Source organism: Oncorhynchus mykiss, chromosome 11, assembly GCF_057628025.1.
Source record: "Oncorhynchus mykiss isolate SJ-2025 chromosome 11, ASM5762802v1, whole genome shotgun sequence".
In the NCBI taxonomy this organism is placed as follows: Eukaryota; Metazoa; Chordata; class Actinopteri; order Salmoniformes; family Salmonidae; genus Oncorhynchus; species Oncorhynchus mykiss.
In genome coordinates this window covers 18,994,474-19,020,043 of record NC_143032.1, presented here as the reverse complement: position 1 = coordinate 19,020,043, position 25,570 = coordinate 18,994,474, and the positions used below count along the sequence as shown (strand labels likewise).

General features: G+C 45.1%; 2 protein-coding genes across 14 annotated transcripts in view; one reads left to right on the top strand and one right to left on the bottom strand.

The window, feature by feature from the left end:
* nup58 (nucleoporin 58) overlaps window positions 1-1,432 on the bottom strand; it is a 12,731-nt gene extending 11,299 nt beyond the window's left edge. For 4 of the 13 annotated variants that reach the window (XM_021620416.3, XM_090189672.1, XM_090189675.1 and 1 more), the window contains exon 1: window positions 392-1,267. In XM_021620416.3, coding sequence (XP_021476091.1) covers window positions 392-471 — 80 coding nt within the window. In that variant the 5' untranslated portion in view covers window positions 472-1,267. Of the gene's footprint in view, window positions 1-391 lie in introns of all 13 variants that reach the window. The other 9 variants (XM_021620419.3, XM_090189674.1, XM_090189677.1 and 6 more) reach the window with 5 other exon arrangements.
* LOC110535428 (phosphatidylinositol-3,5-bisphosphate 3-phosphatase MTMR6) lies at window positions 589-25,570 on the top strand. The gene is made up of 14 exons (XM_021620414.3): window positions 589-1,717; window positions 3,469-3,597; window positions 7,819-7,981; window positions 8,503-8,660; window positions 8,749-8,877; window positions 12,927-13,061; window positions 13,161-13,293; window positions 13,385-13,494; window positions 16,270-16,395; window positions 16,484-16,627; window positions 16,769-16,875; window positions 16,953-17,087; window positions 18,115-18,241; window positions 24,939-25,570. Exons 1-14 carry the CDS (start codon window positions 1,694-1,696, stop codon window positions 25,260-25,262), a joined length of 1,944 nt encoding a protein of 647 aa, XP_021476089.3. The 5' UTR covers window positions 589-1,693; the 3' UTR covers window positions 25,263-25,570.

Genomic DNA, 25,570 nt, shown 5'->3' with positions numbered 1-25,570 from the left:
AGAGGGAATAAGTACAAAACATTACATGACTTTGCAGTATGCCTCACCATATTTACAGACGTGCAATATGCCGCTGTCACAATTACAATGTATATCTGCTGAATACGAACAGTACGTAGCTATGACATAGAAAAGGCCGAAGTCTAAACCCCACACTGAATACAAACTTCTCTCTCATATAACACACACACACACACACACACACATATATAAAACAACTAGTTGACACACTCATAATATATTAGCAGTTTGACACACTTACACCAGAGCGCTGTTTGCATGATTACTTCTACATCGATATTTAGTTAGCTACAATACATCCTGGGTAACCCTAGCTGTATCGACATATCCGCGAGATAAAGCTAACGTACGTCAGCCGTACAATTCTTACCTGGCAGCGGCTCCAAACGAAAACCCTCCGCCAGCGTTGGTGGAACCAATAGACCCGGATCCGAAATTAAAGCCTGACATTTTTAAGCAACAACCAAGTTTCTAGTTAGTCAAACTTTATGTAACTGACTATTCGATAGCTGTTAGCTAGCTTTGAAAGGTACGAACGCCCGCGTGCAGGCCAGTGTGACTGTGGCTACGAAGTCATGGTAACGTGAAAGCAAATAAAAACATACTATTCGGCGATTTAAACTCAGACGCTTAGTAACGTATACACATTTACAGCGATCTGAAACGTAATTAATCCGTTATGCATATAGTTAAACAGCACTAAAATGTTAGCTTCCTTCTCAAAACTGTTTTTTCCGAATCCGCGCTTTACCCTCAATGTACTTTCCGGTTATTGTGGCCTGCTGGGATACTGGAGGACTTGGCAGATTGGACAGTCATATGGGGACATCTAGCGATTGCTATCATGTTTTTGAAGAAGTAAAAATTTGCTTTAATTATTTGTCAGTTTGAGAACGGGTTTTAAATACACATGTGTCACGATGGAACGATGACAGAATATTTGGAAATAGTAATAGGTGGTGGAGTAATGCCTAACAAGAATATCCTCTACTTAGACTACTCTGAATTCGATGTCTGATGGATGGGTGAAACATTTCCCATAACGCCTGGAATCTGTACTACGTTTAAAAAAAAATGTATTATACAAAATACAAATCAACAATTTACATTGTTACATCATACAAAACAGAACACATGTATTAACGAGAAAATACTAAAACATACAAAAAATATCAAGTAATAAAAAAAGAAACAATCAAACAATGGAATCTGCACTACGTGGCGGTGAGGTAGAACGCCCATTGACGTCACCCAAGCGGGAAGCGCTGTAGTGGATAACGGTCTCCACTAGTTACCACAGTCAAAAAGTCAAAAATGTCTATATCGTAAAAATTCATGAAAACAAAAATTTGATTTTTGGTGTTAATTTAAAGTTAGGGTTAGGCATAATGTTAGTAGTGTGGTTAAGGTTAGGTTTAAAATCACAATTTAAGAAGATAATTTGTAGAAATGGGCGGGGTTTATGACTTTGTGGCTGTGGTGACTAGTGACGACAGTGAATAACTAATCGCTAGCGAGCATCTACTGAAAAAAATACACAATCGTGATGTCGGTACCAAAGTAAAACAAGCGATCAAATAACGTCAGCTTGCCGCACCTTGATAATCGATGTGCGAGCCACATCACATGTCAACTGGTTGAATCGTTGCATGCACTGACAGCTGTCAGGGAAATGGAACATATCCGAACGCCTAAGGTAAGAAAGCTAGCTAGCGCCATTCACGTTACTGTTTTTTTGTTTAACCTCAGCAAAACATGTCAAATGCATATGATGTAGCTAGTTAACTAACTTTAGCTAGCTATAATAACTTGCTTTGTAATTACAACAACGTCTGGAGCGTTGACAATGGTGCCCTAAAAGCTAACGTTAGGCCTGACAGATACAGGGCCAGTTAATTAGTTAGTTAGCTAGCTAACTTGTTAATATGCCCAGTCTTGTTTTGGTTCCAAGAGAAGCGGATGCTGCACGGCTGTATGAATGGCCATTACAATGGTTGTTTAGAATGGGCAAGTTGGCTCGCGCTTTGGGTGGTGATTTTAGAACTTGATAGAGGGAGAGCTTCAGGGAAGCCACTGTAGACGTTGCTAGTAATATATAAACAACCGAGTAAGCTACACCATGAAGACGATCTTTTTTTTCTGTTGTTTTGACAACAGACTGTTTTATGTGTTGTGTGCCAGTGACCTGTTTTTCTCGCTAGCCGCCTCCTGCAGCTGCATGTCCTCCTTGGCACAAACACGATATTAGATTTATTGTACCAGTTGGATGTTTCCAGATAATGCACTTAGTGTGACAGCTCATGGGGCCACCACTACGCCAAATGAGCAAAGTGGATTCTTTTTTTGTATTTATGCTATAGTCAGAATAATGAGCTAGTTATACAATGATTTGCTATAGTGAGTGGCAGACGTCATCACAGCCGCTGTTTTCACAAAACGGGCTCAAAGCTTTCTTGTTGGTGGCACTGCAGTGAAGAGCCACCTCAAAGTCCCTTTGTAAAAAAAAATATCAGTGAAGTGCCACCTGAAGGAGTGTTGAACTGTCTGTTGAACTGGCACTTGTCGTGTGTGTTTGTTTTGTTCAGGTGAAAGATGATGGGTGTGGTCTCCTGCAAGGGTGTTACCCATCTGCAGTATTTTAGGCTCTGCCCCCCTGGACCCTGTTTGAACTCTTAATTAAAACATACAGACCGTCAACTCCTGAGATTTGCTGTGGCCTTGGGTAATGGGTGCACTAATCAGGATCATGCTGATATCCGAATCAAGGAAATAGGCCTTGGGACTGTGGAACTGCAATGCAGTTGGTGAACAGGACAGTCATCAGCTTGACTTCAGGCCCGTCATCAACCTTTTCTTTCCTCCTCTGTGTGTGTGTCAGTCTACACAAACACACACACTCTCTTCTGTTTGCTACCAGGCCTAGACTGAGCTGACTGATCGCCATCCTGTGGCGTTGCCTAGCACCACACTGGTTGCTGGGAAACAGAGAGAGACTCAAAGAGAGGGAGAGAGAATAGGCTAGCCGATTTGTTAATCACAGATTAGAATAGTGCGGATGAAGTATATTCAGTCAAGTGTTCTAAATGTCATTAAAGTGATACAACCTACAGGGTGTGAAGACAAAGGTGAGAGTTAAATTAAGTAGTTCTTCATCTTGTAACCACTGTCAACAGGAGTCAGTGAACCAGGAATGTGTATTTTAAAAAAAAAACATCCAGTCAGGAAATGATCAACTCTGGTTCGACAGACTCTGTCATGTTCTACTGACATTCATGCTGTGGGAGTATTAGTGAGGACATGGTAATAGGGCCGAAGGGTTTCACTACAAGTGTTTTTGTGCTTGGTTTTGAGTGGACAAGGGAAAGAGAGAGTCCAAATCTCTTTACATAATGTTGCAAGGAGACAGGTTTGACAGGTGTCCTCGTAATCATAATTGTACCTGTGCAGGTGGAGCAGGTGCGTCTGTTGGAACGCTTCAGTAACAAGTCCACCAGCGGGACGCTGCACCTGACAGCCACACATCTCATCTTCGTGGAGAGCAATAACGCTGCCACCACCGCTGCACAGGAGATCTGGGTAAGAAGTACCTCTATTCTAATACGGAATACAGAACACACCTCATCTCACACAGCGCTCTAAATTCAGAATGTAGGACTTGCTTCAGCTAATGCCTGACACACCCCATTACAGATTAGTGTTCATTAATATCATAGGTGTGTGTGTGGGTGGTGTGAGGAAGTAGGGCAGTATGAGGTGTGTGTGTGTAGTCTGTCTAGCGGTGATAGTTACTGTTGAGACACCGTGGGAACTGGGTTCGGCCTTCCTCAAGTGACAACTGTTGCTACAGTAACCTGCTGGCCCAGCCTATGCTCAACATTGCCTTGGTAACCTGTTGGCAGTGCCAGGTGGAAAGGGAGGGGTGAGAGAGTAGGAATGAGGGAAGACAGTCAGCTCTTATTAGGCCTACTTGACTTGATAAATCAAACTTAACAACGTGTAGACCTTACCGTGGAATGCTTACATACCTTAACCAACCATGCAGTTCAAGAAAGAGTTAAGAAAATGTTTACCAAATAAACTGAAGTAAAAAGTAACACAATACAATAACGAGGCTATACAGGGGGTACCAAGTCAATCTGCGGGGTACAGGTTAGTCGAGGTAATTTGTACATGTCTGTATGGGTGAAGTGACTATGCATAGATAATAAACAGCGGGTAGCAGCAGTGCAAAAAAAAACTGTCTATGACTTGGGTGACTGGAGTCTTTGACTATTTTGGGGGCTTTCCTCTGACACGCCTAGTATATAGGTCCTGGATGGCAGGAAGCTTGGCCCCAGTGACGTACTGGGCCGTAGGCACTACCCTCTGTAGTGCCTTAGTCAGCTGTTGAATCGGGTAGGTTAGTTAGTGCTGGCTGGGTTGGAGTCTGGAACAGAAATCTGTAAACCGTGTAGCTCCAGGGTCACGGTTGGAGTCGGATCTCTTAACAAAGACACTGCTGCCAGGCTTCCTACACACTTCCTTCCTCTTCCGACTGCTGAGCAAGGGGAAACGTGTGTGTCAATTTGGTAGCTAGCACTCAGTCAGAGAGTCCGGGTATGTGTAGCAAGGCAAAATGTGCCTCCAGGGCATAAATATTCAAGAGATGCTAAGACTTTGTCTTAGGCTTGGGCGGTGTCCAGATTATCATAACTTCATACCGGGCTATTCGGTAGTACCGGTACTGAATACAAGGGGCGCTATTGTAATCCGAAGGTTAGCAATGCTAATAAGTACATGTAAAATCCCATAAACAGTGCTAACTAAATATTAACAACCGCATTGGGAACATTGTATACAGTCTCTGACCTAAAGTATTTGCAGGACAAACATCCAAGCTCATAAAGTTATACAAGTAACCCCAAAATGCTACTCAGTTTGCTGCACGCGCAAAACAAGCCTCTTGATCCAGAGGGGATTCTTCTATTACCAGGCTAACCACTTACAGTGGATGTTCCACTAAAAGTTTGGCGATTATGCTGCGGGATTTAGAGGTAATTTGTGGTTTAGTACGGTACCCTGCGTGACCACTTCACTGCTCCAGACCAGCGCAAGGGGGAGTTGGAGTGCTGATTATGCTTTTGGGTCCTACGGTGTCTTTAACTGACAATGAATGGGCGACATAAACCTAAATAGAAACGGATAATTGTGCACAACTTCAGTATTACTTACTAATACTGTTTATTTTGTTAGGATTATTTTGTTCTTACTGTAGCCCACGCCCGACCGGTCACGTTGTACAGCGCCTAAGTGGCGCAACGGTCTAAGACTCTGCATAGCAGTGCAAGCTGTGTTGCTACAGATGCTGGTTCAATACCTGTGCCCACCTCGACTGGGAGACCCATGAGATGACTGTAGGTTTTTGGTTTCTCTCCCTCTAAAAACCGAAATAAATCATTCAAAATAATAAACTGACTTTATTTACAAATTAATAACAATGTCTCACCCTATTTTCAAGAATGGCCTTTATCTCGCACATTTTACACAAGGTTCAAGGCACGAGGGCAAGGGTGGGCCGCAGAGCCGCACACAGAAGACGACCTAGCCCATGAGAAAGGGGTGGTGGACCCCCGCCCCACTGGGTAGCACAGAGCAACACTTTTAGGGGGATTGCACTAATAATGGCCCTAACTAGGGAATCGTTCCCGCTGTTCTTAGTGCCAGTCTGCACGTTCAAACTAAAATAATGTAACTAATAATGGCATCTTTATGCTTTCATTTATAAAATAATGATAAAAATATCCTCCAATCCTCTATATTTAATTATTGGCGGAGAGTCACATTGTTTTTTTGCTATACTGCAGGCCTACCGTAGGCGACATGAATCTCACTAGTGTTGAGTAATTTGCTGTTAAAAGTGGTGGTCTTATTTATTTAAAGAGTACATTGAAGTTCCATCCTAACGGAAACAGAGGGATTTTTGTTTTTCTTGGATTAGAAACACCATATTATTAATCAAATTAATTAGGGTTTCTCTTCATTTGACTATTTTCTACATTGTAGAAAAGTAGTGAATATATCACAACTATGAAATAACCCCTATGGAATCCGTTAAGAACAAATTATTTACTAGGACAGCCTACTCCTTCCTCTCTGTCAAATTGAACCCCGGTCTCCCGCGTGCCTGCATGACACAGGGATTCTTTAGCTAAATAGCCCAGAACTGTAGGCTACTCCTGGCCGTCACGTTGTACAGCGCCATATTTTCCGTGCTATCCTAACGGAAACCCAGAGGGTTTTTAATTTTTCTTAGCATAGAAACACCATTTCTTTATCAGCCCCTTACACTATGTTTTTACAAAAAAAGGTTTTAAATTCTGTAGTACAGCCGCTATTGAAAGCTATCAAATGCATCTCAAAGATGCCCTTTGGTGGTCAAAGTAGCACTAACTAGCATTAATGGTACCAGTGGCTCACACTTAAATAACGTGCCATAGAATTCTGCGTCACCGTGCAAGCTGTGCTGCAGTAACCTGCAACTTTTAAAGGAGGTACCGCTGTAACTAGATGGCTCACAAGCTACTAAATGAACAAACCAAATGAACAACTACAGAGCATTTAGCACATCTTTAGACAGTTAACTTAATAATTATGAGTTTTTATAAGACATTTTTAGTTTAAATTCCATACTGTAGCTAGGTCACCTAGATCACCTGGCTGCACAACAGTGGGTGACTCACAAGGCCATGGTCTCTCATCATTGTGTGCTTGTAAACAAACACCATGTGACTGGCGAATAGCGTCAAGCTTCATAATGAAAAAATGATGTGACTGGTGAAATGAAGAACGCAATCTTCTTTATCTCCTAACGTATATCACAATTTGACTGCAGGTATTTACTTAAATGTAGCTACAAACGTTCACATTTATAAAAATAAAAAAAGTCTCATAGTTAAGGGTATTGAAAATCCATTTCTATTTTCAAATAACCCAGTATACGGTATATCGCCCAAACTTACTGTCTGACTCTTTGCTACTTCTCTCTCTCTCTCTCTCACAAACACACACACACACACACACACACACTTAGTGTTGGAATGTTCTGCTAGTCATTAACTATGCTGATGAATGCGCATTTTAATAATGTCCCAGGGTTGGAGTCACTATAGGGTTGTTGGTTATCTAATATGATTATGGTGATGGGCTGATTTAAATATGCTTATTTGGTGCAATGTCCTTTCATGCTCTCTGTTTTGATGGTCATGAAAAGGCTTTAATGAATTGGTAACCTCATTCACACACTCCTGGCAGATAGAAAAAGGTGATGAGGTATGATGATTGCAATGAGCGCGTGTGTGAGTGCACATTATCTCCCTGTGTCCTTTATGTGTGTTTAAATGTTTGATAGAGTGAAAGAAAACGGTCTCTACCTCTAGATTAAGATTACTTTATTTGTCTGTTTTACAAAAGGTTAAGCCGAAATTTGAGTTTCGCTTTTATCCCAACCCCTCTAAAAGACACACTTACATAGGTTGGAGCAGGGGACTGCTACACTGGGTGCCCATGAACCAGTTGTTGTGGGAGTTTAAATGCCTTGCTTAAGGGCACAATGGCAGGCAATCACATCTAGGATTGGATACCAGCGACCCTCCGGTTGCCAGCTCACTTCCCAACATATTTTTCCAGTCAGACCCGGGATTCGAACTGGAAACCTCCGGTGGCTGGCTTTTAACTGCTAAGTTACCTGCTGCCCCTACAGTATGTCCTGTGGTGTCATATTAAGGAAAGGTGTCATGACTGTTTTGTGTTCCCCTCCAGATCCTGCACCACCACATAGCGTCAGTGGAGAAGCTGTCGTTGACCACCAGCGGTTGTCCTCTGGTCATCCAGTGTCGTAACTTCAGAGTGGTCCACTTTGTGGTCCAGAGAGAGAGAGACTGTCACGACATCTACAGCTCACTGCTCAGATTGCTACGACCAGGTACCTACTGTACCTGAGCGTGTGTGTGTGTTTCAGTTAGGGCTGTGATGGTTATTGGTCAGCTAAATTACCGTGGTCACCGTTTTAAAATCGTTAGAATAGCATTTTAATTTTAAATGTAAGACGCACATTTCTTCCTCTCCTCTGCTCCTGACTGCATGTGCTGCTGCTGCAGGGAGGAGGGTGTTGCCGAGGCAACCAAAGATTTGTTTGTTTCAGCAAGGAGCAACAGTTTCATCACGTTGTAAAGAGTCCATGTTACCGCGGAAATGGACTCAACCGCAAGAATGACCTGCCGTCCTGTCTTCAGTCAGCAGTTCATTCCACCCCCCAAAAAACAAAAACTAAACGGTTATGACTGTTTATTTTAATGAGTCTTCATTCATAATCGTTGGTTAGATGATTATAAGGTAATTGTGCCCGCCTACTTTGAGTGTGCAGGACGGTTGAGTTGAGTGAAGTTTCTAAAGAATGTTGACATTTGCTCTCTCCCTCTTCTCCATCTCTGTCTCCCTCCCTAGTATCCTATGATGAGCTCTATGCGTTCTCCTACAACCCCAAGCAAAACGAGCAGCAGAGAGAGGAAGGCTGGCAGCTCATCGATCTGGGGGCGGAGTTTGAGAGGATGGGCGTACCCTGTGACCGATGGCAGCTCACTGACGTCAACAGGGACTACAAGGTGGGCAGAGCGTTCCAATAGGATTCAGGATGTAATGGAATAAGATTGGTTCAATGTTTGACAACAAATCCCATGTTTCCTGTTGTAGATATGTGAGACGTATCCCAGGGACCTGTATGTGCCCATTACAGCCAGTAAGCCCATCATCGTCGGCAGCTCCAAGTTCAGGAGCAAAGGACGCTTTCCTGTCCTCACATACTTCTACCAGGAGAAGAAGGTGACACCTTACCCCACCCACCTTCACCCTTACTGTAACTTATTCCAAAAATGTATTAATATTTTTTATTTTTTTATTTTATATTTTTCATTTAAATTTTTTTTTTTTTTCAATCAACCCCATAATGACAAAGGAAACGGGGCGGCAGGGTAGCCTAGTGGTTAGAGCGTTGGACTAGTAACCGGAAGGTTGCAAGTTCAAACCCCCGAGCTGACGAGGTACAAACAAATCTGTCGTTCTGCCCTTGAACAGGCAGTTAACCCACTGTTCCTAGGCCGTCATTGAAAATAAGAATTTGTTCTTAACTGACTTGCCTAGTTAAATAAAGGTGTAAAAAAAAAAAATAACAGGTTTGTAGATTTTTTTAGCAAATGTATTAAAATAAAAAAAATTAACAATTTACATAAGTATTCAGACCTTATTCTGAGTACTTTGTTGAAGCATCTTTGGCGGCGATTACTTCCTCAAGTCTTCTTGGGTATGACGCTACAAGCTTGGCACACCTGTATTTGGGTAGTTTCTCCCATTCTCTGCAGATCCTCAAGTTCTTTCAGCTTTTTTCTGGTCTTTTCAGAGATGTTCAATTGGGTTCAAGTCCAGCCTCTGGCAGGGCCACTCAAGGACATTCAGAGACTTGTCCCGAAGCCACTCCTGCATTGTCTTGATTGTGTGCTTAGGGTCGTTGTCTTGTTGGAAGGTGAACCTTTACCCCAGTCTGAGGTCTTGAGCGCACTTGAGCAGGTTTTCATCAAGGATCTCTCTGTACTTTGCTCCGTTCATCTTTCCCTCGATCCTGACTAGTTTCCCAGTCCCTGCTGCTGAAAAACATCCCCACAGCATGATGCTGCCACCACCATGCTTCATCGTAGGGATAGTGCCAGGTTTTTATCCAGAAGTGACCCTTGGCATGCAGGCCAAAGAGTTCAATCTTGGTTTCATCAGACCAGAGAATCTTGTTTCTCATGGTCAGAGTCCTTCAATGCCTTTTGGCAACTCCAACCGGGCTGTCATGTGCTTTTTTTTTCTGAGGAGTGGCTTCCGACTGGCCGCTCTACCATAAAGGCCTGATTGGTGGAGTGCTGCAGAGATGGTTGTCCTTCTGGAAGGTTCTCCCATCTCCACAGAGGATCTCTGGAGCTCTGTCAGAGTGACCATCGGATTCTTGGTCACCTCCCTGACCAAGGCCCCTCTCCCCCGATTGCTCCGTTTGGCCGGGGCGGCCAGCTCTAGGAAGTGTCATGGTGGTTCCAAACTTCTTCCATTTAAGAATGATTGGAGGGGCCTCCAATCCTTCTTGGTCTAAGGCACTGTATCACAGTGCTAGCTGTGCCACCAGAGGTTCTGGGTTCGAGCCCAGGCCCTGTCGCAGCCGGCCCACGGGGCGGCGCACAATTGGCCCAGCGTCGTCCGGCAGGGACATCCTTGTGTCATTCCTGACATTTAATCCTAGTAAAAATTCCCTGTCTAAGGTCAGTCAGGATCACCACCAGAATAATAGTAGAGTGATTTTATTTCAGCTTGTATTTCTTTCATCACATTCCCAGTGGGTCAGAAGTTTACATACACTCAATTAGTATTTTGTAGCATTGCCTTTTTAAATTGTTTAATTTGGGTCAAATGTTTCGGGTAGCCTTGCACAAGCTTCCCACAAAAAGTTAGGTGACAGAGGTGGTGTAACTGAGTCAGGTTTGTAGGCCTCCTTGCTCACACATGCTTTTTCTGTTCTGCTCACAAATGTTCTATAGGATGAGGTTTTGTGATGGTCCCTCCAATACCTTGACTTTGTTGTCCACAACTTTGGAAGTTTGCTTGCGGTCATTGTCCATTTGGAAGACCCATTTGTGACCAAACTTCCTAATACTGATGTCTTGATGTTGCTTCAATATATCCACATAATTTCCCTGCTTCATGATGCCATCTATTTGGTGAAGTGCACCAGTCCCTCCTGCAGCAAAGCACCCACACAACATGATGCTGCCACCCCCATGCTGCACGGTTGGGATGGTGTTCTTCGGCTTGCAAGCCTCCCCTTTTTCCTCCAAACATAACTATGGATATTATGGCCAAACAATTCTATTTTTGATTCATCAGACCAGAAGACATTTCTCCAAAAAGTATGATCTTTGTCCCCATGTGCAGTTGCAAACTGTAGTCTGGCTTTTTTATGGCGGTTTTGGAGCAGTGGCTTCTTCCTTGCTGAGCGGACTTTCAGGTTATGTTGATATAGGACTCGTTTTACTGTGGATATAGATTATTTTGTACCCGTTTCCTCCAGCATCTTCACAAGGTCCTTTGCTGCTGTTCTGGGATTGATTTGCACTTTTCGCACCACAGTACGTTCATCTCTAGGGGACAGAACGCATCTCCTTTCTGAGCGGTATGATGGCTGCGTGGTCCCATGGTGTTTATATTTGCGTACTATTGTTTGTACAGATGAACGTGGTACCTTCAGGCATTTGGAAATTGCTCCCAAGGATGAACCAGACCTGTGGAAGTCTACAATTTTTTTTTATGTCAATTAGCTTATCAGAAGCTTTTAAAGCCATGACCTCATTTTCTGGAATTTTCCAAGCTCTTTAAAGGCACAGTCAGCGTTTGTAAACTTCTGACCCACTGGAATTGTGATACAGTAAAAAAATCTGTCTGTAAACAATTGTTGGAAAAATTACTTGTCATGCACAAAATAGATGTCCTAACTGACATGCTAAAACTATAGTTTGTTAACAAGAAATTTGTGGAGTGGTTGAAAAACGAGTTTTAATGTCTCCAACCTAAGTGTATGTAAACTTTCGACTTCAACTGTATATAGACATGTGTGTGCCTTTCCAAATCATGTCCAATTTAATCTAGCACAGGTGGACACCAATGAAGTTGTAGAAACATCAAGGATGATCAATGGAAACAGGATGCACCTGAGCTCAATTGAGTCTCATAGCAAAGGGTCTGAATAGTTTTTATATATATATATATATATATATAGATATAGATATAGATATAGATATAGATATATAGATATATGGTTTTGAGTGGCACAGTGGCCACTAGAGATTCTGGGTTCAAGTCTAGGCTCTGTCGCAGCGACCGGGAGAGAACCATGGGGTGGCGCACAATTGGCTCAGCGTCATCCGGGTTAGGGGTGGGTTTGACCGGCAGGGATGTTCGTGTCCCATCGCACACTAGTGACTCCTATGGCGGGCCAGGCACATTGCTCTTGACCTTCGCCTCTCCTGAGTCCGTAAGGGAGTTGCAGTGATGAGACGATTGTAACTATCAATTGGATACCACGAAATTGGAGAGAAAAAGGGGCAACATTTAAAAAAAAATAATAATAAGTTGTTTCAGCTTTTATTTGTAGTACATTTTCAAACATTTCTAAAAACCTGTTTTTGCTTTGTCATTATGGGATATTGTGTGTAGTATTATTATTTTTTTACAAAAATAAATAACATTTTAGAATAAGGCTGTAACGTAACAAAATGTGGAATAAGTCAAGGGGTCTGAATACTTTCTGAATGCACTGTATACCCTACCCATCTTCACCCTAACCATAACACGTATCTGCTTTTATTTGGCCCCCCCAAGTTCTTTCTTTTTATTGTTGAGAATTTTAATCAGTCCCAAGTAATTTTAATTTAAGTCATTTGTTCCCAAATATTCCCACACATAATGGAGAGAAATTATTGTATACAAATGTAAGGTTTGAAATGATTATGTGCTAGTCAAATATTATCTGTTTGGGCTTCTTTCGGTCAATTTACAGTCTACAAATTATTTTATAATTATGTTCAGGCACCCCGACCATCTGCTCAAGGAAAAATCTGTACACAGTGAATCTAGTTGATGATCCCTACCCTAACATTTTACCACTGATCACAACACCAGTCATAATCTAAACCTAATCTGTACCGTTACTTTTACCATTTCACCCCAACACAATATTCCCAACCTAACAAGTCTCTCTCTGTAAATCGTCCGGTTAGGTGTGTGGGGCCTAACCCCTGTTTTCTGTGCTCACCCCTGTTTTCTGTGCTCGTCCCTGTCCCCTGCAGGCAGCAGTGTGTCGGTGCAGCCAGCCTCTCTCTGGGTTCAGCGCACGATGCCTGGAGGACGAGAGCATGTTGCAGGCCATCAGCAAAGCCAATCACAACAGCCGATTTGTCTACGTCATGGATACCAGGCCCAAGGTACCTAATCGCAACGCTGTTAGCAAGCTCTTGCCAAAGAATGTGGACATTCTCAGTCCATTCCTTCATTCTTTTGTTTATCGCCCTCCCTCTCTGCAGTTGAATGCCATGGCCAACAGAGCAGCAGGTAAAGGCTATGAGAATGAAGATAACTACTCCAACATCCGCTTCCAGTTTGTGGGGATCGAGAACATCCACGTGATGAGGACCAGCCTACAGAAACTCCTGGAAGGTCAGACGGGAACACTCACTCACACCACACATGCACTACACCCACATGCGCTATTTACTTCACCCCTTCCATCTCTCTCTGCCTGTCTCAGTGGTGGGAAGTCGTTTTCTGTCGGTAAATGACTACCTGCTGGGCTTGGAGAGCTGTGGTTGGCTACGGCACGTCAAAGCTGTGGTAGATGCAGCCATCTTCCTCACCAAGGTAAGGCCATGTCCCTTCTCCAATTACTTTCTGCTTTCCACTTCAGTTTAGTCACACTGTGATTGCAGACAGTTAGGGGTATAAACGTTAATTTGGGATCCTTAACGTTTTAAGAAAAATCCCAAACCGAAAAACAATGTAGCAGTGCAGTTATCACAAAACATGATTTTCCGTGTTATATCCTAACTAGACGATATGCTATATACAGTGCCTTGCGAAAGTATTCGGCCCCCTTGAACTTTGCGACCTTTTTGCCACATTTCAGGCTTCAAACATAAAGATATAAAACTGTATTTTTTTGTGAAGAATCAACAACAAGTGGGACACAATCATGAAGTGGAACAACATTTATTGGATATTTCAAACTTTTTTAACAAATCAAAAACTGAAAAATTGGGCGTGCAAAATTATTCAGCCCCTTTACTTTCAGTGCAGCAAACTCTCTCCAGAAGTTCAGTGAGGATCTCTGAATGATCCAATGTTGACCTAAATGACTAATGATGATAAATACAATCCACCTGTGTGTAATCAAGTCTCCGTATAAATGCACCTGCACTGTGATAGTCTCAGAGGTCCGTTAAAAGCGCAGAGAGCATCATGAAGAACAAGGAACACACCAGGCAGGTCCGAGATACTGTTGTGAAGAAGTTTAAAGCCGGATTTGGATACAAAAAGATTTCCCAAGCTTTAAACATCCCAAGGAGCACTGTGCAAGCGATAATATTGAAATGGAAGGAGTATCAGACCACTGCAAATCTACCAAGACCTGGCCGTCCCTCTAAACTTTCAGCTCATACAAGGAGAAGACTGATCAGAGATGCAGCCAAGAGGCCCATGATCACTCTGGATGAACTGCAGAGATCTACAGCTGAGGTGGGAGACTCTGTCCATAGGACAACAATCAGTCGTATATTGCACAAATCTGGCCTTTATGGAAGAGTGGCGAGAAGAAAGCCATTTCTTAAAGATATCCATAAAAAGTGTAATTTAAAGTTTGCCACAAGCCACCTGGGAGACACACCAAACATGTGGAAGAAGATGCTCTGGTCAGATGAAACCAAAATTGAACTTTTTGGCAACAATGCAAAACGTTATGTTTGGCGTAAAAGCAACACAGCTGAACACACCATCCCCACTGTCAAACATGGTGGTGGCAGCATCATGGTTTGGGCCTGCTTTTCTTCAGCAGGGACAGGGAAGATGGTTAAAATTGATGGGAAGATGGATGTTGCCAAATACAGGACCATTCTGGAAGAAAACCTGATGGAGTCTGCAAAAGACCTGAGACTGGGACGGAGATTTTTCTTCCAACAAGACAATGATCCAAAACATAAAGCAAAATCTACAATGGAATGGTTAAAAAATAAACATATCCAGGTGTTAGAATGGCCAAGTCAAAGTCCAGACCTGAATCCAATCGAGAATCTGTGGAAAGAACTGAAAACTGCTGTTCACAAATGCTCTCCATCCAACCTCACTGAGCTCGAGCTGTTTTGCAAGGAGGAATGGGAAAAAATGTAAGTCTCTCGATGTGCAAAACTGATAGACATACCCCAAGCGACTTACAGCTGTAATCGCAGCAAAAGGTGGCGCTACAAAGTATTAACTTAACGGGGCTGAATAATTTTGCACGCCCAATTTTTCAGTTTTTGATTTGTTAAAAAAGTTTGAAATATCCAATAAATGTCGTTCCACTTCATGATTGTGTCCCACTTGTTGTTGATTCTTCACAAAAAAATACAGTTTTATATCTTTATGTTTGAAGCCTGAAATGTGGCAAAAGGTCGCAAAGTTCAAGGGGGCCGAATACTTTCGCAAGGCACTGTAGGTCTGGGGAAAGTTGTTTCATTTAAATAAAACCAGAGCGGAAGAGGTGAACTTGAGGCTACTTTGGTGAATTTGCGAGGAATGCAAAACAGATTACCAAGACACATGCGCACCTCTCTCCCTCACGCTGGCTCGCCTGGGGGCGTATTCATTCTGCCGATTCTGTTGCAAAATTATTCTTAAACAGAAGAAAACGGGGAGGGACCTACCTGCATTTGTCTGTAGAAACACTAGTTTTAGTTGAAAAACGCTTCTCAACTGTTAGCAGTGTTATGATCATGATGCCAGTGTGTGTTCAGTCTTCCGTCTGTTGCGTGTAGAATATCCTAGCCTATTCATTGATAATAGGCCCTGCTTTACTGAAGTTGCGAGACATTGCAAGGAAATAAATTGTGAGATACAGCATCCCGTTGCGATATACAGCTTTTGACTGCCTATAGATGGGCCTAGTGCACGGTTCTGACTGTCTGCCTGGTGGCCGACCTGACTATGCTGTGCCCCTCCCCTCGCTATCCGTCCCTCGCTAGCTCGCTATGAAAGATGCAAGTGTTTGTGTTCGTGGAAGTACGGCAGCTACTCAGTCTCCTCTGTTCCAAAAATACTGAATCTTTAGGAGTTGATTCTGAGCGGAATCTAATCTTGGCATTCAGAAATGGGAGTCAACACCGGGAGTCGACGTGCAAGGAGCTGAGGAATCAATTATTTTGGAGTCGACTCTCCACCATTTTTCTAATTTGTCACATGAAGCAGGTAGCCTAGCACTTAGCATTGGGCCAGTAACCGAAAGGTCACTGGTTCTAATACCCTAATCCTGACCATGTAAAACAACACATTTTACTGCACCTTTCCGGTGTGTGTGACAATTAAAACATTGTATTTAAAAATATATAATTTATTTACAAGTTATGATAATGGTAGTGATTTAACTTCAGTCCCCCTCCCCCATAGGCAGTGACCGTAGAAGGAGCCAGTGTGTTGGTCCACTGTTCAGACGGCTGGGATCGGACAGCCCAGGTCTGCTCTCTGGGAGCTCTGCTCATGGACCCCTACTACCGCACCATCAAAGGCTTCATGGTAAGTGTGTGTGTGTGTGTGTGTATGTGTGTATGCCTGTAGAGGAAAGAAACATGTCATAAGAAACTCTGCTCTCTCTGTGTTTCAGGTCCTCATAGAGAAAGACTGGATCTCATTTGGACACAAGTTTGCAGACAGGTGTGACCAGTTGGATGGAGACCCCAAGGAGGTGTCCCCCGTTTTCACACAGTTCCTGGAGTGTGTGTGGCAGCTCACCGAGCAGTTTCCCCAGGTGTGTGTGTGTGTGTGTGTGTGTGTGTGTGTGTGTGCAGGCATCTGGTGTTTCCAGTATACTCACCACATAGCAGCCATCACAGTGGAAGAGTGAGGAATGATTGTGGTGGTGATGATGATGAAACCTACTCTTCCTCAGGCGTTTGAGTTCAGTGAGTGGCTGCTGCTGCAGATCCATGAACATGTTCACTCCTGTCAGTACGGAAACTTCCTGGCTAACAACCAGAGACAGAGAGAAGAGCTGCAGTGAGTAAACCACAAACATGCACGCTTTCCATCTCTCTCCCACACACTCACTCAATCTTCTCTCTCTCTCCTGCCAGACTTGGAGACAGGACTCACTCTCTGTGGGCGTTTCTGTTAAGAGAGCAGCAGAACTACCTAAACCCTGCCTACTGCCCCACCTACGCAGACACACACCCCGTCCTAGAACCCTCCACCCTGCCCTGCCACTTCAAGTAAGAACTAGTCCTTTACCTCCTCTCTCTCTCTCCTTCCCTCATCCACTCTACTCTAAGAATATCCTTTCTCTCCTTTCCTCATCTTCCTAATCTCTGTTTCACTCCACACTACTTTGTCCCACCTGGACAAAAGGAACACTTATTTGAGGATGCTGTTAATTGACGACAGTTCACCGGTCAACACCCTAGTGCCCTCCAAGCTCATCACTAAGCTAAGGACCCTGGTATTAAACACCTTCTGCAACAACATATCCGCCACGCTGACCCTTAACAAGGGGGCCCCTCAGGGGTACGTGCTTAGTCCCCTCCTGTTCACCCATGACTGTGTGGCCGAGCACGACTCCAACACCATCATTAAGTTTGCAGATGGTGGTAGGCCTGATCACCGACGACGATAAGACAGCCTACAGGGAGGAGGTCAGAGACCTGGCAGTGTGGTACCAGAACAACAACCTGATCGAGGAATATAGGAAACGGAGGGCCGAGTACGCCCCCATCCACATAGACGGGGCTGTTGTGACAGGTCTAGAGCTTCAAGTTCCTCTGTGTCCACATCACTAAGGAATTATCATGGTCCACACATCAACACAGTCGTGAAGAGGGCACGACAACGTCCCTTTCCCCTCAGGAGGCTGAAAAGATTTGGCATGGGCCCTCGGATCCTCAAAGTTCTACAGCTGCACCATTGAGAGCATCTTGACTGACTGCATCACCACTTGGTATTGTAACTGCTTGGCATCCGACCGCAAGATGCTACAGAGGGTAGTGCGTACGGTCCAGTACATCACTAGGGCTGAGCTCCCTGCCATCCAGGACCTCTATACAGGGCGGTGTCAAAAAAAATCATCTTCAGTCATAAACTGTACAGTACCCTGTGTATATATCCATCCCCCCAAAAAAATATTTTTTGCATTGCATTGCTGGGAAGGGTCCGTAATTAAGCATTAGTTTACACCTGTTGTTTACGAAGAAAATACAATTACATTTTGATCTGTCTGTCTGTCTGTGTGTCTGTGTGTGTCAGGTTCTGGAGGAATATGTACCACCAGTTTGATCGCTCCATGCACCCCCGTCAGTCTGTCCTGAAGAACGTTCTCACCCTGAAAGAGAGCAACTGCCAACTGGAGGACACAATAAAAGACCTGGAGGCTGTGAGTACTTGTATCTCACTGGGGTCTGGGTTGATGGGTTGTGTTGAGGGCAACTATCCTATTTCTATCCTGTTTCGTGCTTATTTTGACGTTTTTATGCATTTTTTTCATGGTGCAGTGTTAACGCATTGTTTGTTTATTGGAGAAGGGGGTGTATAGATGGGGGGGGGGGGAATGAGCAGAGGCAGGTTGTTGTAGTAACGGAAACTCTGGTGGTGGAGGTGAGTACAGGGTCTGTGGGGAACGCTAAGCATGCTGAGGAGGTGAGTACAGGGTCTGTGGGGAACGCTAAGCATGCTGAGGAGGTGAGTACAGGGTCTGTGGGGAACGCTAAGCATGCTGAGGAGGTGAGTACAGGGTCTGTGGGGAACGCTAAGCATGCTGAGGAGGTGAGTACAGGGTCTGTGGGGAACGCTAAGCATGCTGAGGAGGTGAGTACAGGGTCTGTGGGGAACGCTAAGCATGCTGAGGAGGTGAGTACAGGGTCTGTGGGGAACGCTAAGCATGCTGAGGAGGTGAGTACAGGGTCTGTGGGGAACGCTAAGCATGCTGAGGAGGTGAGTACAGGGTCTGTGGGGAACGCTAAGCATGCTGAGGAGGTGAGTACAGGGTCTGTGGGGAACGGTAAGCATGCTGAGGAGGTGAGTACAGGGTCTGTGGGGAACGCTAAGCATGCTGAGGAGGTGAGTACAGGGTCTGTGGGGAACGGTAAGCATGCTGAGGAGGTGAGTACAGGGTCTGTGGGCCCTATACATACAGCGAGGGAACTGTCTAGCTTCCTGAGGGAGATTAAGGGGAAAAATAAGGTTCTGCTGGAGTGTTATATTCCTGCTTCTGAAAGGTTTGTAAGGTCAGCACAACACCTGATGAAGAATTAGGGGTTTAGTGTCCTCTCACCCAGGAAGCAGTATAGGCTAAGAAAGTGGGTCACATTGGTGCGTAAGGGCATTTCTATAGACTCTGTGTAAATTGATAGGTATTTCATGGCACGGTGGCTTCATGGGCTACTCTACTGGTTTCTAATTGTGGTGTTTTCTCTCCCACCTGGAGATTTTATGGTTAGGCTGCCTTAACCTGAAAGCAGCAGAGACTGGGGGGAGAGGGGTTTGTAAAACAAAACAATTTCAATGTGATTTTTTTCTTAGTATATACACTGCTCAAAAAAATAAAGGGAACACTTAAACAACACAATGTAACTCCAAGTCAATCACACTTCTGTGAAATCAAACTGTCCACTTAGGAAGCAACACTGATTGACAAATTTCACATTCTGTTGTGCAAATGGAATAGACAACAGGTGGAAATTATAGGCAATTAGCAAGACACCCCCAATAAAGGAGTGGTTCTGCAGGTGGTGACCACAGACCACTTCTCAGTTCCTATGCTTCCTGGCTGATGTTTTGGTCACTTTTGAATGCTGGCGGTGCTTTCACTCTAGTGGTAGCATGAGACGGAGTCTACAACCCACACAAGTGGCTCAGGTAGTGCAGCTCATCCAAATCCAAATCAAATTTTATTTGTCACATACACATGGTTAGCAGATGTTAGTGCGAGTGTAGCGAAATGCTTGTGCTTCTAGTTCCGACAATGCAGTAATAACCAACATGTAATCTAGCTAACAATTCCAAAACTACTACCTTAAAGACACAAGTGTAAGGGGATAAAGAATATGTACATAAAGATATATGAATGAGAGATGGTACAGAGCGGCATAGGCAAGATACAGTAGATGGTATTGAGTGCAGTATATACATATGAGTATGTAAACAAAGTGGCATAGTTAAAGTGGCTAGTGATACATGTATTACATAAAGATGCAGTAGATGATATAGAGTACAGTATATACGTATACATATGAGATGAATAATGTAGGGTATGTAAACATTATATTAGGTAGAATTGTTTAAAGTGGCTAGTGATATATTTTACATCATTTCCCATCAATTCCCATTATTAAAGTGGCTAGAGTTGAGTCAGTGTGTTGGCAGCAGCCACTCAATGTTAGTGGTGGCTGTTTAACAGTCTGATGGCCTTGAGATAGAAGCTGTTTTTCAGTCTCTCGGTCCCTGCTTTGATGCACCTGTACTGACCTCGCCTTCTGGATGATAGCAGGGTGAACAGGCAGTGGCTCGGGTGGTTGTTGTCCTTGATGATCTTTATGGCCTTCCTGTGACATCGGGTGGTGTAGGTGTCCTGGAGGGCAGGTAGTTTGCCCCCGGTGATGCGTTGTGCAGACCATCCAGCATGGAACATCAATGCGAGCTGTGGCAAGAAGGTTTGCTGTGTCTGTCAGCGTAGTGTCCAGAGCATGGAGGCGCTACCAGGAGACAGGCCAGTACATCAGGAGACGTGGAGGAGGCCGTAGGAGGGCAACAACCCAACAGCAGGACCGCTACCTCCGCCTTTGTGCAAGGAGGAGCAGGAGGAGCACTGCCAGAGCCCTGCAAAATGACCTCCAGCAGGCCACAAATGTGCATATGTCTGCTCAAACTGTCAGAAACAGACTCCATGAGGGTGGTATGAGGTACCGACGTCCACAGGTGGGGGTGTTGCGCTTACAGCCCAACACCGTGCAGGACGTTTTGCATTTGCCAGAGAACACCAAGATTGGTAAATTCACCACTGGCGCCTGTTCTCTTCACAGATGAAAGCAGGTTCACACTGAGCACATGTGACAGACGTGACAGAGTCTGGAGACACCGTGGAGAACGTTCTGCTGCCTGCAACATCCTCCAGCATGACCGGTTTGGCGGTGGGTCAGTCATGGTGTGGGGTGGCATTTCTTTGGGGGGCCGCACAGCCCTCCATGTGCTCGCCAGAGGTAGCCTGATTGCCATTAGGTACCAAGATGAGATCCTCAGACCCCTTGTGAGACCATATGCTAGTGCGGTTGGCCCTGGGTTCCTCCTAATGCAAGACAATGCTAGACCTCATGTGGCTGGAGTGTGTCAGCAGTTCCTGCAAGAGGAAGGCATTGATGCTATGGACTGGCCCGCCTGTTCCCCAGACCTGAATCCAATTGAGCACATTTGGGACATCATGTCTCGCTTCATCCACCAACGCCACAGACTGTCCAGGAGTTGGCGGACAATTGACTTCACTAAAGACAGGAATGTTGAGGAATTGCGTTCGGTCTCGGCAGCGGTGTTGAATGACGTTCTGAATGAGTTTGATTTAGTGGACACATGGAGAACTAAGTATCCCACCTCCAAAGCAGTAAAGGTGGTTGGGGGAGGGTGAACGCAACTCGTTTGGATCGTATCTATGCATTAAAAAATCAGAGCAATACGCTAGTGAGAGCCTCCATTCTCCCAGTTGGGCTTTCAGACCATCATATTGCCATGGCTCACTTCTCTGTTTCACCAGGGCCCAGGCAGGTGTCCTATTGAAAATTCAAATTAAAGCTCTTACAAGATAACACTTTTTGCTCAAGCTTCCAAGGCTTTTGGGAGAGGTGGGGACACCGGAAAGGGGAGTTTGAGTCTCTGTCATTGGTGGGATGTATGGAAAGCCCAGATTGGGTGTTTCTGTCAGCAGTATACAGCCTTTTCTTCTTCAGGGTACTTGGGGAGCTTGAGTCTAGCGGAGGTTGAGCTGGTGTGGCAGGATAGGGTGGGGGATGCAAGATCATCTATCAACTACACTGGGACATGGGGCTCTTTATCCCATCAAAGAGAAAGGAGCACTTGTAAGAGCTGGATTTTCCATGTTGAGAGAGAGCTGTTAGCATCCATTTTCTTGTTTGGGTTGGAAAAACAGAGTGGGGAAACCAAGAAAACCCATTGTTTACTTTTGTCTGATGGGCGTGTAACTTCTGTTGTGAGGGAGATATGCGCGCGCGCACAACAGGAGTTACACGCCCATCAGACAAAAGTAAACAATGGGTTTTCTTGGTTTCCCCACTCTGTTTTTCCAACCCAAACAAGAAAATGGATGCTGACAGCTCTCTCTCAACATGGAAAATCCAGCTCTTACAAGTGCTCCTTTCTCTTTGATGGGATAAAGAGCCCCATGTCCCAGTGTAGTTGACACACACACACACACACACCCACCCCTCCCCACCGGCAGATTGCTTGCGGACATGCAACGCAAATACGTGGATTATTATCTGTCCAGGAGGGAGGACAAGGCCTGGTGGACCTGGAGAGCAGGGTGGCATCATTCTGACTCGAAGCAGTGCAGAGGCTACTGTACCACACTGATGTTAGCTGGAGGGAACCAGCATGTGCTCTGTTTATGAGTGGTTTAGGGCTGGGCGGCAAGCTCTTCTTCATGAGAAGAAGCCGGAGAGACTAAACGAAGCAGGGGTCTCTGATTTCTATGCTGCAGTACTGAGTGCCTGGCAGCTGCCGAGGCCCACACGAGGGGGGACGTGGGAGAAGCCCATCTTCCACAACCCACTGATCCCTTTGAGGTCCGTTTGTTCAGCCACCCTGCAGTGATGTTTAATGGCAGCAGGAGACTAGCTGACCAACGACTGGTGGAGGGTGGGAAACCCCCCAGGAGTTGGCACAACAGGCGGGACTAACGTCTCTTAGGTTGCTGGAGAGAGTCATGGGAAGGTCCAGGAGGCTCTGCCTGAGCCAGTGAAGCGTGTGCTAGAGCAGCCTCTGGAGGAGTGGCCACCACTGCAAGTGACAGCAGAGACAGATATTACTGATATTTAGCACGCCGAGCCTGTGGGAGTATGTGGAAGTGGGGGGTAAGGCGCTGTACACCCTCCGTGTCAAGGTTAGGCACATCAGGAGCTTAGTGGGAGTGACGGGGCATCAGGGGGTTGTGGGGGGCTGAGAGCATGGCAGGGTATAGGTGGAGGGTGCACTATAAGCTCCCAGTGCCAAACATGTCAGAGGACCTCCAGTGGAGGGTATTACATGGAGCCCTGGTCACCAATAGCTATAGGGTTGACCTGGGAGTTGGGGAGGGGTATCTGTTTTGTGCAGTGACTGAGACTGATCATGTTTTTTTCTGTGTGCCAGGATAATGCTGTTATTGTCTCTAGACTCTGTGTGTGAGGTTGGGAGTGGTCTTCTCTGTGGGGATGTTTGTGATTGGGGCCAAGCTATTCAAGCAGAGAAAAGGGTAAAATGTGTTTTGCTGAACTGTTTGTTTGGCCAGGCCAAGTTGTCTGTATGGCTAACAAGAACGAACCCTGCCTTAGGTTTGAATTGTATAAAATGATTAACAGTGTGGCGTCATTTCAGGAGGTGTGGGGGCTCAGGGGGCTGTCGCTTTGTATACATCAATGATGTCGCTCTTGCGGGCGGGTGATTCTTTGATCCACCTCTACGCAGACGACACCATTCTGTATACATCTGGCCCTTCTTTGGACACTGTTAACTAACCTCCAGACGAGCTTCAACGCCATACAACACTCCTTCTGTGGCCTCCAACTGCTCTTAAACGCTAGTAAAACTAAATGCCTGCTCTTCAACCGTTCCCTGCCCGCACCTGCCCACCAGTCCAGGATCACTACTCTGGACGGCTCTGACTTAGAATATGTGGACAACTACAAATACCTGGGTGTCTGGTTAGACTGTAAACTCTCCTTCCAGACTCGCATTAAACATCTCCAATCCAAAATGAAATCTAGAAACGGCTTCCTATTTTGCAACAAAGCATCCTTCACTTATGCTGCCAAACATACCCTCGTAAAACTGACCATCCTACCCATCCTCAACTTCGGTGATGTCATCTATAAAATAGTCTCCAACGCTCTACTCAACAAATTGGATGTAGTCTATCACAGTGCCACCCGTTTTGTCACCAAAGCCCCATATACTACTCACCACTGTGATCTGTACACTCGTTGGCTGGCCCTCGCTTCATACTCATTGCCAAACCCACTGGCTCCAGGTCATCTACAAGTCTACGCTAGGTAAAGCCCCGCCTTATCTCAGCTCACTGACACGCACTCCAGCGGGTATGTCTCCCTGGTTACCCCCAAAGCCAATTCTTCCTTTGGCCGCCTCTCCTTCCAGTTCTCTGCTGCCAATGACTGGAACGAACTGCAAAAATCACTAAAGCTGGAGACCCTTACCTCCCTCACTAGCTTTAAGCACCAGCTGTCAGAGCAGCTCACAGATCACTGCACCTGTACATAGCTCATCTATAATTAGCCCATCTAATCTACCTCATCCCCATACTGTATTTATTTGTTTATCTTGCTCTTTTGCACTCCAGTATCTCTACTTGCACATTTGTCTTCTGCACATTCTACCATTCCACTGTCTAATTGCAATATTGTAATTACTTCGCCACCATGGCCTATTTATTGCCTTACCTCTCTTATCCTACCTCATTTGCACATGCTGTATAAAGATTTTTCTACTGTATTTTTGATTGTATGTTTGTTTTACTCCATGTTTAACTCTGTGTAGTTATGTGTCGAACTGCTTTGCTTTATCTTGGCCACGTCGCAGTTGTAAATGAGAACTTGTTCTCAACTTGCCTACCTGGTTAAAAAAAGGTGTACGTTAATAAATAAAATATGGCTTGAGAGGAGGGGTTAGAGGTATGGTTTTAATGTGGTGCTGGTGTATTGAAACGACACACAATGTGACATCAATCAGCACATCAGAATTCTGAAAACAACAGGTGATTGTGTGGAGGTATTGGTGGTGCGCAATGTGTTTTTATGGGTGGGGGGGTTCTCGTTACTAAATCTAACCCTATGTCTCCTTCTTTGTCCCTCCAGAGGCTACAGAAGCATGGCATCAGCCCCCCCACCCCGGACCCACAGGCTTCCCCTAGAGACCAACGCATCCTCCCCACGCGCCCTCACTCCCTCATCCTGGAAGCCCCCCTCAGCCGGAAGGAGGCACAGCGACAGCAGGAGGAGGAGGAGGAGGAGGTGGGAGAGGAGGTGACAGAGTGCTGCAGTGACACAGAGCGGACAGTAGAGGGCAGCAGCGGTACAGAGCGCAAGGAGAGCTACAGTGACCTGCAGGGGACATACGGGGCCAAGGCCGAGCCCGCTGTGGTCAGCCTGGAGTTTGGAGTGGCCCGCATGACCTGCTGAGGCGCGTGATACTGGAGAAATGGAGGAGGGGTGATTGGGATGGAATGGAGAGAGGAGGAATGGAAAGAGTGAGAGATGGGGTCACTAAAGGACGAGTGTGAGTGAGTGCGTGTGTGTGTTGGTGTGAGTGCATGTGTGTGTGTGTTGGTGTGAGTGCGTGTGTGTGTGTTGTGTTTAGCCATATTCCTATGTTGGCGAATGAAGGTTGTATTATAAATCTTTATAGAAAGCGGCATTTACTGCACATAGAAAGGCTTGTTTTTAAGAATGTTGAAAAGCACTAAAGAGAATAAATGACTTCATGAAGA